Here is a 16,383-nt window from a genome sequence, read left to right as displayed (position 1 = left end):
AGATACCAAAATCAACACATACATAAATTAAATATCTTGGCTAATCAAGTAGGTAAAAATGGCTATCTAAGTCCTGGAAGATAAAAATTATAACTTTATGTTTCCTTAACAAATCATAAACAAAATAATTTAATAAAACATGAATTCCACTCGACTGTATCACACAATTTCCTCTATAAAATTATCAAAGAAGCACCTACTCTACATACGTTAAGCTTCCTGCCATGATTAAATGCAATTGTACATCAAAGTGCCATGAAAATGATAAATAAACAAGAATTAGGATTGCTCCTACTTGAATATCTCAGTAGACTTCCTTCTGAAACCATCTGTCATTTCCTTCAGAGGCAAGGAAACTATAGACTGAGCTCTTGTCTTGACCTCTGGGGCTTGTCAACATTCCATCTGCTTCTTCCCTATAGACTTCTCACTCTAAACCTTCTTCCCCTGAAACATTACTTTTCCTTTTTCTTCAACCAGTTCTTTCATCTTTCACCCCCTTTATCTAACTTCTAGAATTCTCTCCACCCCCCCCAATGCAAAATCAAACAAAAACAGTAAATCAAGCAATGTATAAAAATGTGTAACTCCCATTCCACAGCACATCGAGTACATTTTCTGCAAACTCCAGTTCCAAATTTTGTTCTACATAAACACCATCTCTCACTTAAGAGCTAAAAGCCCAAGGACCAATGTGATCTTATCCTCTCTAGGTTGCTTGTGATACATAACATGTCAAAGTGCATGAATGTGCCTCAGAGTAAAACACAGCATGTGTCAGGCTTGCCAGCTGCAATGTCTAAGAAACTTACCTCTAAAATCTTATCAAGGAAGGTTATAGCAGCAGTATAATCTGAGCTTTCAAAAGCATCAAGCGCTTGTGAGCGCAAACGCTGCATTTCATCAGATTTCACAAGTTGAAACTGGGCTTCCTTTTCTTCATTTTCACTTGGATTAGATTTGAGCTATAAGAATGAGAAGAGAAATTAAGCAGGGTTTTTAATCTCTTAAATCTAATACCCATAGTACACACAACGATCTGACCGTCGTAAACACTTAAATTCATCAGGGGAAAAAAGGGTAAGAGACGCTGGCAAAACTGGCTTGTGCAAGAACTTGAGAGCATGAGAGCATGCTCAAGCATGCTTGAGAGCATAAGAGCACCTTTACCTCCATTTGTAAGGTACACAGGAGCGAGCTGTGAAATGACCTATGGTCCCCGCACCTTCCTAGGATGCAAACACACTTAGGACTGTGAAAGAGCAGAGATGAATGAAGTAAGGAGAGCACCCTCCTCACTCTTAGGTTAAGCTCTGCGGAGTAACGAGAGTTTCATGTAGTGGGCCTTCTAGTTCTATTTCCTAAATGTGTATTTTTAAGAATAAAATGATTTTACCAAAATAATGAAAAACATAGGGAAACTGAGGAGATGGCAGTATTTTTTAGAGGTTATAGAACAAAGATTTGGCACCAGAGGGGCTAAGGTGTAATGAGTAGGGAAGAATTTATGGGGGAAAATGAGAGTAATACTTTATCACAAGGCTTCTAATGGAGTTTTAAGACATGTACACATTGTCTCTCTTTTTTAATAACTTTATAAAGGTATAATTTATACCATAAAATTCATGCATTTTAAGTATGTGATTCTGATTTTTAACAAATGTACCAAGTATGTGACCGCTACCACAGTTTTAGGCCATTTCAGTCAAACTTTTAAGATCCCTGGTGTCTGCTTACAGTTCGTTCTTGCTCCCAGCCCAGCCTAGGCACAGGGACTCTGAACAATTTCTTCCTCCATATGGAAAATCTTAACCTTAATGGCTTAGAAAAATTGAGTGCCTACATTTAAAAGCTATTGACTTGGGTGAGGGGGGGACTTTTTTCATGGCAATTATAGTTTATATGTAATAACTTCTGAAATCTAATATTCTTACCAAGATGGGAATCATAGTTGATGGGTTCCAACTTGGGGTGAGGTAGTGCCAATGGGAGATTATTTCTAGAAATGTCTCTCCTTCGACTGACCAATCATACTGCTTCTCCTTTTAGTGGATTCATTTTTTAAAAAAACACCCTACTAGCTACCTGGTAGGAGAGAACACTCCACATGAGAAACGTTGAGCATATTATTTCTTGGTAGAGGCTCTACATGTCTCCATTTGGTTTTCAGGATACTTTAGGTATTCTGTTTTGTCTGTTTAATCTGTTTTGTCTGTTTTAATCTGTTTAATCTGTTTCTGTCTGTTTTGTCTGTTTAATCCTTAGCTTTGAAGGAATGGACAGGACTCTAAGTATTCATAGGTAACTAGGAACTCACAACCTCAGCTTGCTCTGGCAAGGACTGTCCCTGCATGACTGACATGCAACTGTCCCTGCATGAATTATCCAGCTGAAGGGAGCTGCTGAGAGGCCGTGGCATGTTTATCTATGACTGTTCATAGTTAACTGTTCATGTTATCTATGACTGTTTCATCATCTTCAGGCTGGTCTTGAATACTTCTGCCAGACCACACTGGAAGGAGGAAAATGTGCAGGCACTATCACTTTGCTCTGGGTAAAAGTAGTTTATTGATAACTTGTTTCCTGTACGTATACTACCACTCCTTTTTAAATAGGATACATTAGAATGGATTAGAGATTGCCTCTTGTATGGAATTTGCACCTTTTCTCTCTCAGACTTTACAGTCTAATCTCTACCACACAATTTTTCTTGCTGGAAGGTGAGAGCGGGTAAAGTCCTAAAGCCTGAGATTGAGGATGGAGCTCAGGCTCACTTGGTGCTCAGACAATGGGAATGGGAATGAGAAAGAGGGGGTGAGGTCAGGTCGTCTGGAGCTCTTTGAGGCTGGAGGGAACTAGGGGAGGGAGGAGATTCTTGCAAGGAGGGAAGAAAGGAGTCTGAGACTAAGGACTTACTTGTAACCCTGAGGACTTTCAAAGAGGGTTAAAGGAGATGAAAATTTTCACTCTTACCACAGGCCGGGCTCCTCCAAGATATTTACATGTAGGGATTGGACCCTGCTAGCATTTCCCTCTCCTTTTTTCACATTTCTTGATATCCCTTCTCTTTCTTTAGTGTTTCGTATTTCAGACCCTTTCAACCAAACCTCTACCTATGACAATATTCTATTTCTTATTTCTTACCGTTTACTGTGATCACTGAGCTTTTGGATATAAACCCATAATAGCTATGGGATGGGGGGCTTATTAAAAGGGGTGAGCTGCTCTCTAATCTAATCTAAATACACTCCCATTTCTGGGATTTCAAATGAAAACTACAGGTTGGTAGTGGTGGTGGGCAGACTTCTAAGATGGCCCCAAAAGACCCCCAGGCTCCTGGAATTCATACCTTTGTGTGATCCCCTCTCCTACTCCTTTTAAGAAACAGACTGTGACAAAGGTGACAGTACATCACTTCCTTAGTTAGGTACAAAACACTGTGACCTCCATCTTGCTAGCACTCACTCTCTTGCTGGCATCTCTTGCCTTCTCACCTGCTCACTCTGAGGAAGCAAGCTGCCTGCTGTGGGATGCTTTATGGGGAGACCCACAAAAGAAAGAACCAAGGGAAGCCTCTGGCTGACACTCAGAAAAAACAAAGGCCTCAACCTAACAGCTCAAGAGGAATTACATCCTGCCAACAACAAAGTGAATTTGGAAGTAGTTCCTTCACCAGCCAAATCTTCAGATAATACTGCAAACCTATCTGACACCTTAACTGTAGCCTAGGAGAGACCCTGGGGCAGAGGAACCAGCTAAACCTGCCCAGATTCCTGACCCCATGAACTGTAAGATCACAAAGGTAGGAAGCTTTAAGCTGCTAACTTTGAGTAATTTGTTAAGCAGCAACAGAGAACTAATATAGTGGTTTTACCATTTTTCAATGGCCAGGTTGTGAATATTTCCAAACAGATTTTCTACCATTAATGTTTTAAAATAAAATCTAAATGGAGAAAAAAACAAACGCTCAGCCCAAACCTTGGCTTTATCACTTACTATCTGTATATTATTTGCATTTTCTTCACCAATAAAAGGGGAATAATAATGCTTACACCCTGAGGAGCAGTCATTGAGAAATCAAAAGGACCACCACATAGCGAGTATTCCAAAAAATGCTAATAAAAATTCCAAGCTCCTTTTTTGAACTTTCTATAATATATAAATTCATAATGAGTACAGGATGCAAGACATAATACACACTTTAAAAGGCTATTCAATTTATTTATCATTGCATTCCATACCAGCCAACTTGAACTGGATGCCTTTACAATTAAAGTCCCAGAATAATAAAACCTTAATTTGACTCAAGATCAAAATAAAATTAGACTTTAGCATAAAATATATTCACCAAACTGCCTGTTGCTCAAGAAATTAATCTTCCAATTCTATTAAATTTAATTATGGTTTTAAGAGGTAAGTAGCACAAGTTTACATTTTTAATTTGTTACTATTTGATAACATGGAAAAATATGTAATATTTGAGGTATATTGCAATATTCTCTAGCAACTCCTAGAATTTGCCTTCACCAATTCTTCCCTAAGTCTTTAAGGGATCTATACAAAAGTAATACTAATTTGAATGTCAATAAAAAGCCCCAATTTTTGAAAAATAATTATATCCAAGCCAGGGAGTAGGTGATTGAGTTAAAGTATTCTAAGTCCCCTGTAATTTTCTGGAGGAAGCTAAAGATATTGATTACCTGTAAACCTTAGTAAGCATGGATGTTGAAATTCCTGAAGTAATGACTAAGAGAAAAAGATATTCTTAAGGACTATCTTCACTGACACAAAAGAAACAGTTGGATAAATAGAATCTAAGAGAAATAGACACAAAAGATGTAAAGTTGCATTTCTTATACCAACCAAGCCAGCAAAAATACTACTGATACCAAGTGGTATTGAAGTTATGGGGCTCATAGAACCCCCCTAAACTGCCGGTGGGAATATAAATTGGAATAACCACTTAACGAGACAGTGCCAAACTGGCCAGGTTTAAAATGCCCATAACTTTCAAAGTAGCAATTATCCTCTTAGGTATATATCCTATAGTAGTGATTCTCAGTGTATGATCCAGGGACCCTTGGGAATCCTTAATACTCTTTCAGAGGTCTGTGGGGCCAAAACACATATGGATAAAAGACAAAGTACCGATTCAAAGTGCAGGCTAAACTAATGGATTTCATTATGACAGAGTACTACAAGTTCACTGGCAGGATTTCAGAGTCCACATTGCAACTAACCAATAACAACTACTGGAGTTTTGGTGTAACATGAAAGAGTATCCAAAATTATATAAAAAGACTATTAAAACATTCTTCCTTTTCCAACTGCTTATATGTATAAACCACATTTTCTTCAATAGTACTTCAACTATTGAATATTTCCAAACAGATTTTCTACCATTAATGTTTTAAAATAAAATCTAAATGGGGAAAAAAATAAACCCTCAGCCCAAACCTTGGCTTTATCACTTACTATCTGTATATTATTTGCATTTTCTTCACCAATAAAAGGGGAATAATACAAATCAGATCTGGGAATCTGATGGTCTTCAATAAGCCACATATTAAAGAGATTTGTAAAAATGTAAAACTTACCTCATTAAACTTTTTGTTTTTGAAAATATAGTTAGGTTGCATGCAAAAAAAAATCTATATTAACATAATGGGTTTGTTACTTTTAAATTAATAAGTATTTTTTAATTTCTAAAATTAACTTCTAATCCCATAAATATTGCTAACAAAAGGTCTCTGGAGGCCTCCATATTGACTAGTATAATGGGATCCTGAGAGCCATCCTAAGAACTGCTGCCCTAGAGGGGCGCAGCACGTACAAGGAAAACGAGCAAGAACGTTCAATGAACCTGACAAAATATAAATTCAAATATTTGTGAAATTCATAAATAAAACCTACCAGAAATGAAACATGGAAATGTGAGGATAGGCTAATTTCTCACAATTATAACACAAGAAAAAAGGTATCTTCGAGATTCCAAAACTCTCTTGTTCCCTCATACAATTTTCATCAAACCAACACCCTTTTCATGTCCCATCTCCTCCTAGCCTCCCTAACTGTTCCATACTATGGTAGTAATCGCTTCTCTCTAAATGCCGAAATCACGTAAGAAACCCTTAACAAAGAAGTAACGTAAGAAATCATCTTGCCCAATCAACTCGCACTTTGTAAATGAAAATACTGAGTCTCACAGTATTGACAGGATAATGATAACTTAACCAACATCACACAGCTAATCAGGAGAAAAAGTAAGGTGGGTCTCCCAACTTCTAGTCGTGTTCTTAATTCTTAATCTTATCATTTTATCCAAACTTATATGTCACTTCTTATAAATATCTCTGTGCTATTAATTTTTTACATATTTAGCGCTTATTTCCTCCAACTAAAGAATAAACTGCTAAAAAACAGGACATATGCCTTAATGCCTACACTGCATGCCTTTCTTTTTTCATTTATACTATTACCCATGAGCTAGATTTTACTACCCCAACTTTAGATAAAGAAATTGAATGATTATGTAACTTGCCAGAAGTCTTGCTTACTTTCCAACTAAGGTCTGTATCTCCAAAGCGCATGTTTTGGATGATGGTGATGATGAAGATCAATCATGACAGCAGAAAACATTTACTGAGTCCTCTCTAGGTTTGAGGCAATATTCTAAAGCTAAACCAAAAGCCCTAAAGGGCATTTTGGATTATCTCCATTTTACACAGGAGGAAACTATGGCTCAAAGTCACTTCCAGAGCCTACATTCTTAACCACTCCCTCTTACATGTACGCTGACGCCAAACATGCAACTGCCCACCTTACATCTCCAGCAAGACACCTTAACAGCGTTTCGCTAAGAAGAATTCCACGTCCCATTCCCAACCCACTGCCACTGTCACTGTCACCATCCCATGCTGTTCAAAAATGGCTCCTCTTGGGGCGCCTGGGTGGCTCCGTCGGTTAAGCGGCCGACTTCGGCTCAGGTCATGGTCTCGCGCTCCGTGAGTTTGAGCCCCACGCCGGGCTCTGTGCTGACAGCTCAGAGCCTGGAGCCTGTTTCAGATTCTGTGTCTCCCTCTCTCTGACCCTCCCCTGTTCATGCTCTGTCTCTCCCTGTCTCAAAAATAAACGAAACGTTAAAAAAAATTTTTTTTAAATGGCTCCTCTTATTATTTAGGATGTTAGATTCCTCTTTCCTTGATGTAATTAGGAGTCCCAACTCCATTTTACTGCTGCTATCTTTTAAGCCTCATCCTTCCCTCTTCCCTTTCTGCCTCACATCTAAAGCAAGGTGATAAAGCATACTTTGATTTCTCTCAGTGGAATGAGTCTTACCATCAGCCCATCAACATGACGGCATATGCACAAAAATGGTCTAGCACGCTTGACTCCAGTTATTAACACCGTTGGCATTATACATACAGGTTTTAACTGCCAAAGTCTTCATGAAGTTAATGTATAACAGAAAGGCAATGAGCAGGGCAGTGTGATAATAAAAACTTGTGTCTAAGTCTCAAATAGCTCAAAATAAAAATATAAGCACAGAATAAAAATATTAAGTTATAAGAAGGCATTATTAACCAGCAGCATTTATTCTTTTAATACAGCATAAAATAATAACATCTTACAATTGATAGCTCCTTGTATCTGATGAATTATGGCATATTTATACTATTACCCATATATAGCATTATTTCTGATTCAAAGAAAAAGAGAGCAACTGTAGCAAGCTATATAGCACACATTGCTATCTTTCTATTAAATTATAACCAAATTTATTTCATGCCTTTAAAAGTACTGCTCCCTTTTCTTCCTAGTTCATAATACTTAGTATTTTTTTTAACTTTGGTTATTTCTGATTTAGCTAACTTGAGGCACCACAATCATTTTTTATGTACTAAAAGATTAAAGATGGAAAAAACATGGGGCGCCTGGGTGGCGCAGTCGGTTAAGCGTCCGACTTCAGCCAGGTCACGATCTCGCCGTCCGTGAGTTCAAGCGCCGCGTCAGGCTCTGGGCTGATGGCTCAGAGCCTGGAGCCTGTTTCCGATTCTGTGTCTCCCTCTCTCTCTGCCCCTCCCCCGTTCATGCTCTGTCTCTCTCTGTCCCAAAAATAAATAAACGTTGGAAAAAAAAAAATTAAAAAAAAAAAAAAAAAAGATGGAAAAAACAATGCCTAAAGTTATATTGATGCATTTGGTAGATTTATGTTAGTTTGTTTTCAAGTAACACAAACTACCAATGAAGAGTTTATTTATTAAAAATCACACCAAAGCTTTGTACTTAAATTAAAAATTAAATTGCAATTGGCACTGATATTTATCTAATAATATGGCTGCTCACCAAAAACAAAATGTGAGTTGCCAATTTCATCAAAATAAAAAATACCAAAATATGAAATAAACATTTAAACTGATCATTACCTTCACTGTATTTGGATCACATGGAACACTGCCTTGATCTAAAGATTTTTCACTTAAACCCAAAGCACTGATAGCAAAGATAAATAAGGAAAAGATAAAACACCGAAGTCCAAAAACAGATGAGTTTAAAGTGCATTTACTGTATCTTGAAGTTGATAAGAAGGAAGAATTTATAGATCACAAATCATTAAATAAAATGAGTTGCTGAGAATCAGGAACATTTTTAAAACATTTTTTTTAATGTTTATTTTTTATTTTGGAGAGAGAAACAGAGCATGAGCAGGGAAGGGGCAGAGAGAGAGGGAGACACAGAATCCAAAGAAGGCTCCAGGGTCTGAGCTGTCAGCACAGGGCTCAAATTCACTAACCATGAGATCATGACCTGAGCCGAAGTCATACACTTAACCAACTGAGCCACCCAGGCGCTCCAGGATATTTTTATAAAAATAAGGGAGTCGGGGGCGCCTGGCTGGCTGAGTGGGTTAAACATCCAACTCTTGGTTTCAGCTCAGGTCAGCACAGAGCCTGCTTGGGATTCTCTCTCACTCTCCCTCTCTCTCTGCCACCTCCACTCATGTTGTCTCTGTTTCTCTCAAAAATAACTTAAAAAAAAAAAAAAGAATAAGAGTGTCAAACCATATGATCATTTTCAACAGATGCAGAAAAAGCATTTGACAAAGTACAACATCCATTCACAATAAAAACCATCAACAAAATAGGTTTAAAGGGAACAGACTTCAACATAATAAAGACCATATATGAAAAACCCACAAGCAAACATCACCCTCAATGAGGAAGAATGGAGAGCCCCTCCACTCTCCATTCTTAAATGGATGTCCACTCTCACCACTTCTATTCAATATAGCACTGGACATCCCAGCCACAGCAATCAGACAACAAAAAGAAATAAAAGGCATAAAAATCTATAAGGAAGAAGTCAAACTTTCCCTATTTGCAGCTGACATGATATTATATACAGAAAACCTGAAAAACTCTACCAAAGAACTGCTAGAACTGATTAACAAATTCAGTAAAGTCGCAGGATACAAAATTACTCTACAGAAATCTGTTGCACTTCTATACATCAATAATGAAACAGCAGAAAAAGAAATTAAGAAAACAATCCCATTTACTACTGTACCCCAAATGGTAAGATACCCAGAAATAAACCTCACCAAAGAGGTGAAAGACCTGTACTCTGAAAACTATAGAACACTGATGAAAGAAACTGAAGATGATGCAAAGAAATGGAAAGATATTCCATGTTCATGGATTGGAAGGACACTGTTAAAATGTCTATACTACCCAAAGCAATCTACACATTTAATGCAATCTCTATCAAAATACCAACAGCATTTTTCACAGAACTAGAACAAACAATCCTAAAATTTGTATGAAACTACAAAAGACCTGGAATAGCCAAAGCAATCTTAAAGAGGAAAAAAAAAAAAAAAAAAAAACTAAGTTGGAGGCATCACAATTCCAGACTTCAAGTTATATCACAAAGCTGTAGTAATCAAACAGCATGGTACTTGCACAAAAATAGAAACATATAGATCAAGGGAACAGAATACAAAATCCAGAAATAAACCCACAATTATATCATCAATTAATTAATCTTTGACCATCCAATGAAAGACTCTCCAATGAAAAAGTCTCTTCAACAAATGGTGTTGGGAAAACTGGATAGCAACATGTTGAAGAATGAAACTGGACCACTTTCCTACGCTATACACAAAAATAAATTCAAAATGGATTAAAGACCTAAATGTAAGACCTGAAACCATACAAATCCTAGAAGAGAGCACAGGCAGTAATTTCTCTGACATCAGCTGAGCAACTTTTTTCTAGATATGTCTCCTGAGGCAAGGAAAACAAAAGCAATAATAAACTATTGAGGCTACATCAAAATAAAAAGCTTCTGCACTTGTTGTGATGATTACACAGTGATGTGTGGAAGTGCTAAATTACTATATCGTACACCTGAAACCAATATAACACTGTAAGTTAACTAATAGAAATTAAAATAAAAACTTTAAAAAGTAAAACAAATTTAAAAAATAAAAAGCTTCCATACAGTAAAGGAAACAATCAACAAAAACTAAATGGCAACCTACAAATTGGGAGAAGATACTTACAAAAGACATATCCAATAAAGGGTATCTAAAATATGTAAAGAACTTATAAAATTCAACACCCAAAAACAAATAATCCAATTTAAAAATGGGCAGAAGACATGAACAGACATTTCTCCAAAGAAGACATACAGACGGCCAACAGACATATGAAAAGATATTCATCGTCCCTCACTGTCAGAGAAATGCAAATCAAAACTATACCTCACACCTGTCAGAATGGCTAAAATCAACAACGCAACAAACAATAGGTGTTGGCGAGGATGCAGAGAAAGGGGAACCCCCTTGCATTGTTGGTGGGAATGCAAACTGGTGCAGCCACTCTGAAAAACAGAATGGAGGTTCCTCAGAAAGTTAAAAACAGAACTACCCTATGGCCCAGCAATCACACTACTGGGTATTTACCCAAAGAATACAAAAACACTAATTCAAAGGGACACATGCACTCCTATATTTATAGCAGTGTTATTTACAATAGCCAGGATATGGAAGCAGCCCAAGTGTCCATCGATTAATCAAAGGATAAAGAAGATGTTTAAGAAACAGGACTGCCTGGGTAGCTCAGTCGGTTGAGTGTCCCACTCTTGGTCTTGGCTCAGGTCATGATCTCACATTTCGTGGGATCAAGCCCCACATGAGGCTCTACACTGACAACACGGAGCCTGCTTGGGATTCTCTCTCCCTCTCTCTCTCTGCCCCTCCCCCGCTCACTCTCATGCTTTCTCTCTCTCAAAATAAATAAATTTTTTAAAAAAAGATGTTTAAAAAACAAAACAAATGAGCAAAGGGGAAAAAGAGAAACTAAGAAACAGACTCTTAACTACAGAGAACAAACTAATGGTCACCAGAGGGGATGGGGGCGGGGTAGGTGGGTGATTAAGGGGATTAAGGAGTGTGCATTTGTGATGAGCACTAAGTGATTAAAATAAAAACTTGAGGGAAAAAAAGTATAAGATAGGCATATTTTCTCTACCCATCCTTCTCTCCTAAATAATTGTTCTCTGAGTTTCTATCTGAGGGAATAGCATGGACATGTAACCAATTTGAACAATCCAGAAACCCGGGCATCATACCTAATTGTTCCTTCTCCCTTAGCACAATCACTGCATCTCTCTTGATCCAACCTCCTAAATGTCCACCTATTTCTCTCAATCCCCACCTACTCCAGCCTAATCTTTGGCCTCCATAAAGTCACACTTGGACTACTTACTGCAACAGCTTAATTATCAGACTGTTTACTTCCACTCTCATCTTCTTCCAACCCATTTTTCAGAGTAGTCTGGGTTTTACTGAAGCAAAACCCTGATCATGACATTCCCAGCATAAACCTTCCATGGCTATTAAATGAATGAACAAACACACACCCAGGTCCCAGCACTACATATGTCCTCTCGGCAATCAGACCCCTGCTTCCCTGTCCAGCATTCTCAAACCCCTACTCCAGTGGTACTAGAGGTGTCATTTTCTTAAATGACAGGATGCTCACCATCTGCCTGGATGGGCCTCCCAGCCACTTTGCTAACACAGATTCATTCATTCTCTTACCATTCAGACTTCAAGTACATCCTCCTTTAAAAAGGCCTTTCTTGACTCCAGACTCCCAAATCCCAGCTAAGTTAGGTGACCATTCTGTCTGTTCCCACAGGGCTCAATCACAACATTTGTCATATGGTATCATATTCGCCAGATTATTTCTTACCCTAGTACAATCTCTCCAAAAGCTGAGACTAGTTTTCTTCATCAGCAATTCTCTAACACCTACCATTCTGCCTTGCAAATAATATGCACTCAAATGCTCACTGACCTAACAAATGACCACATGCACTGGCTACAGCAGGAGTCACTGATGGCTCCAAGACAAACTAAACCACGTAAAGTACTGATCAGGATTAGGATAGCTGGTATGGACCTGACATGATGCTCATTTACAGGACAGCCTCCAACAGTAGAGTAACCTGTACACCTAACAAAGAACGAGTTTCTCACTGTAGCCCAAAAAGAGATTAAGTATATTCAAATTTCTGTTCCGTTATGCAAAATGTAGTTGAATACATCTACCTGGTTGTATACAGCACTTTACTAGTATGATTAAATCTTTACTATATGTAACAGGCTCGTAAATGCTCCTAAATACCACAAAACGTCCATTTAACTAAAAAATATATAAAGCAAACAAGTTATTATGGATCATCTATATTCACAAATCTTTAAAAATTAATAAGGATTCTTTAATTGCTAAAAATAAAATGCAGTCATAACACAAAATTTATCTTTTCAACGTTTATTTATTTTTGGGACAGAGAGAGATAGAGCATGAACGGGGGAGGGGCAGAGAGAGAGGGAGACACAGAATCAGAAACAGGCTCCAGGCTCTGAGCCATCAGCCCAGAGCCCAACGCGGGGCTTGAATTCACGGACCGCGAGATCGTGACCTGGCTGAAGTCGGACGCTTAACCGACTGCGCCACCCAGGCGCCCCCAAAATTTATCTTTTCAAATGAGACCCAGAAATCATCTACTTTATGGTACCAAACTTTAAAGATAGGATGTCATCTATACAATTTCTATGCTTTGCAATGAGTAAAACAAGGTGCTCAGAAGGGAAGAACTTCTCAAAATCACCTTTCTTTCAAGAAGTACCAATGTTATCAGTTTCTTGCTTATCTTTCCAGAGGTTTTTGTCTGTATATAAGCAAATACATGTTTTCTCACACTTCTTAACGCGAATAACAACAAATGTTCTGTACCATGTGAAACACATACAGGTTTGAGTCCTGTGCCCATATTCGACAGGAATAGCCCTCAGAGCATGCATACAATTACTAATGACAGCAGAGAGCAACAGTACAGTGCATAAGAATGCAGGTTCTAGAATTTTCTAACCTACTTGCTTGCTACTGGTGTAATCTTGGGCAAGTCACCAAACTTCTCTGAACCTCTATTTGCTCAGCTGAAAATGAGACTACCAGTATGCCAGACCACAGAGGCAGAATAACGATTAAGTGAAATAATCCATCCAAGTCCTTAGCAATACGCCCCGTGCATGCTGAGTGCTATACAAACCATAGCTGAAGTACAAAAGTAGATCTAAAACCCAACGCTCCTTCCTGCCTCTTGTTCCAAAACTTGTCTTCTTTCTTCAGAATTTGTTTTATACAACTTTAAAACAGAAAAAAACTATAAATTTTAACCAATTGCCACTTATACCAGTTTAGCACACAAAAGTTTTCTGTAATCAGAAATAGCATTTACACACAATTTTTATTTTGCCCTTTAATTGACTTTATTTTGTAATGTAGGTCTATAAATCAATAGCAAACATAAATAATTCTTGTTCATGAATATTATTCTATCATACTGACACAATATTCTCTAATAGTTTCCAAAACAAATAGAACTCCAGTAAGTATCTTTGGGCAAAATGTTTTTCTTTCATAATATTTACGGCCAGATTTTTCTGTAAAAGTTCTATTTATACTTGCAATGTCAACAGTATTATATAACTGGAAACATTTCCTTAAAGTCTCATCAAGGTTGGGCTGTATGTTATCTATTTTTGCTAAACATAAGAGATAGTGGTCCTGTGAATAGTTCTAATGTTCATCTTTACATTTAGAAAGACTGGACACTGTAGACACTGGGTTTGGGTTTATATCTCGTGTTGTCCATCTGATAACATTCTTTTATCATTTTCCCAGTAGAATCAAGGTTCCAAATGCTTAAAATTTAATCATTTATATACATATGTTAACTGATAAGTTCTTCTCAATATTCTCATTTCATGATGCTCTAACACCTACACCCTTGGGACACTGTAATTACTGTTCAGACAAAAGATATACATGTCAGATTTTCTAATTATTAATCTGAATCTTAAGTCCAGGTATTTCCAATTTATTCCAAGTGAAACATAAAATAACTGTAAAATAATAAATTCTGTACTTGTATCTTCCTCTAAACCCAATCCAATCTAATATAATTATTATTACACACAACAAAATTGTTATTACATATTAAACATAGCTTTTGCAGTGTTAAGATTTAACTTGGCCTCCCATCTGTATTCCCATGGGGAACTGAGGTGGCTCTGTTGGTTAAGTGTCTGACTCTTGATCTTGGCTCAGGTCAGGATCGCATGGTTCGTGGGTTCAAGCCCTGCGTCAGGCTCCACGCTGACAGTGTGGAGCTTGCTTGGGATTCTCTCTCTCCCTCTCTCTCTGCCCCTCCCTGCTCACTCTCTCTCTCTAAATAAGTAAATAAACATTAAAAAAAATTTTTTTAATTTCTTCTACAAATTTAAATATGTGAACACTTTCCTGAAGAAAAAAAATCACAAAGATTATTCAATATGAAAAATGAAATTAAAAACACAGTACCAGGGGCACCTGGGTGGCTCAGTCGGTTGAGCGTCCGACTTCAGCTCAGGTCATGACCTCACGGTTCGTGGGTTTGAGCCCTGCATTGGGCTCTGTGCTGACAGCTCAGAGCCTGGAGCCTGCTTCTGATTCTGTGTCTCATTCTCTCTCTGCCCCTCCCCTGCTCACACTGTCTCTGTCTCTCAAAAATAAATAAATGTAAAAAACATTTTAAAAAAACAAAAAAACACAGTATCATTTTAAATCATCCCTCCCACACCCAAAAAAGAACTCGGGTATATACATTTAACAAAATATGTACAGGATCTGTACATTGCAAGTTACAAAACACTGATAAAAGAAATCAAAGACCTAAACAAATGGGGAGGCATATTATGTTCATGGATTGGAAGACTCAACATAGTAAGTATTTCATTTCTCCCCAAACTGACATTTAAGCTTATTGCAATTCCTTTCCTATCAAAATATCAGCAAGGCTTTTTGTAGACATAGAGAAGTTTATTCTAAATTTACATAAAAGGGTAAAGGCCAGGGAACAGCTAAAACGATACTGACAGAGAAGAATAAAGTGAGAAGGAATCACTCCACTCCCTAGTAAGACTCCTTATAGAGCTAAAACACCAACAGAGTACAGGAATGGCAGAGGGATAGACACACAGAAAACAGAAGAGAGAACCCAGAAATACACCCACCCAAGTACAGCAAACGTCTTGTTTTTAAAGGTGTGAAAGCACTTCAGTGAAGGACAGAAAGCCTTTTCAAAATATGGTGCTGGAACAATGGCATATCCAAAGGCAAAACAAATCAACCTCAACCTAAACTTCATACATTACACAAACATTAAGTCAAAATAGAACACAGACTTAAATGTAAAACATAAGACCATAAAACTTAAAAAAAAAATAACATAGGAGAAAACATTCGGAACATAAGGCTTGGAGAACAGTTCTTCAACAGGACACCAAAAACAGTGTATGCAGAAGAAAAAGCAAAATGGATAAATTGAATATCATCAAAATTAAAAACATCTTCTCTCTGAAACACCCTGTGAATAGTAAAAGACAAACTATGGACTGGGAGAACATATTTGCCAACCACGCATGTGATAAAGTATTGAAAATACATAAAGAGGGGCACCTGGGTGGCTCAGTCAGTTAAGCATCCGACTCTTGATCTTGGCTCAGGTCATGATTTCATGGTTCATGTGACCAAGCTCCCAGTCAGCCTCTGTGCTCACTGCGTGGAGCCTGCTTGGGATTCTCTCTCCCTCTCCCTCCCTCTCTCTCTCTCTGCCCCTCCCCTGCTAGCAGGCACACCCATGTGCTCTCTGAAAATAAATAAATTTTAAAAAGAAAAAAGCAGTGACAAAACCACATACTGGCAAAGATGCAGAGGAACAAAAAATGGCACAGTCACTCTGAAAAGCAGTTTGGTGGTTCCTTATAAA

At 37.8% G+C, this 16,383-nt stretch overlaps 1 protein-coding gene across 1 annotated transcript in view; it reads right to left on the bottom strand.

Moving 5' to 3' along the window:
* DNAJC3 (DnaJ heat shock protein family (Hsp40) member C3) overlaps positions 1 to 16,383 on the bottom strand; it is an 89,642-nt gene that overhangs the window by 34,663 nt on the left and 38,596 nt on the right. Inside the window, exon 5 of the mRNA XM_047859385.1 lies at positions 813 to 965. Within this exon, the coding sequence (XP_047715341.1) occupies positions 813 to 965 (153 nt within the window). The remainder of the gene's footprint in view (positions 1 to 812; positions 966 to 16,383) is intronic.

The sequence above is a fragment of the Prionailurus viverrinus genome, chromosome A1 (genome assembly GCF_022837055.1).
Source record: "Prionailurus viverrinus isolate Anna chromosome A1, UM_Priviv_1.0, whole genome shotgun sequence".
Classification (NCBI taxonomy): Eukaryota; Metazoa; Chordata; class Mammalia; order Carnivora; family Felidae; genus Prionailurus; species Prionailurus viverrinus.
This window is presented reverse-complemented; position numbering and strand designations above follow the sequence as displayed.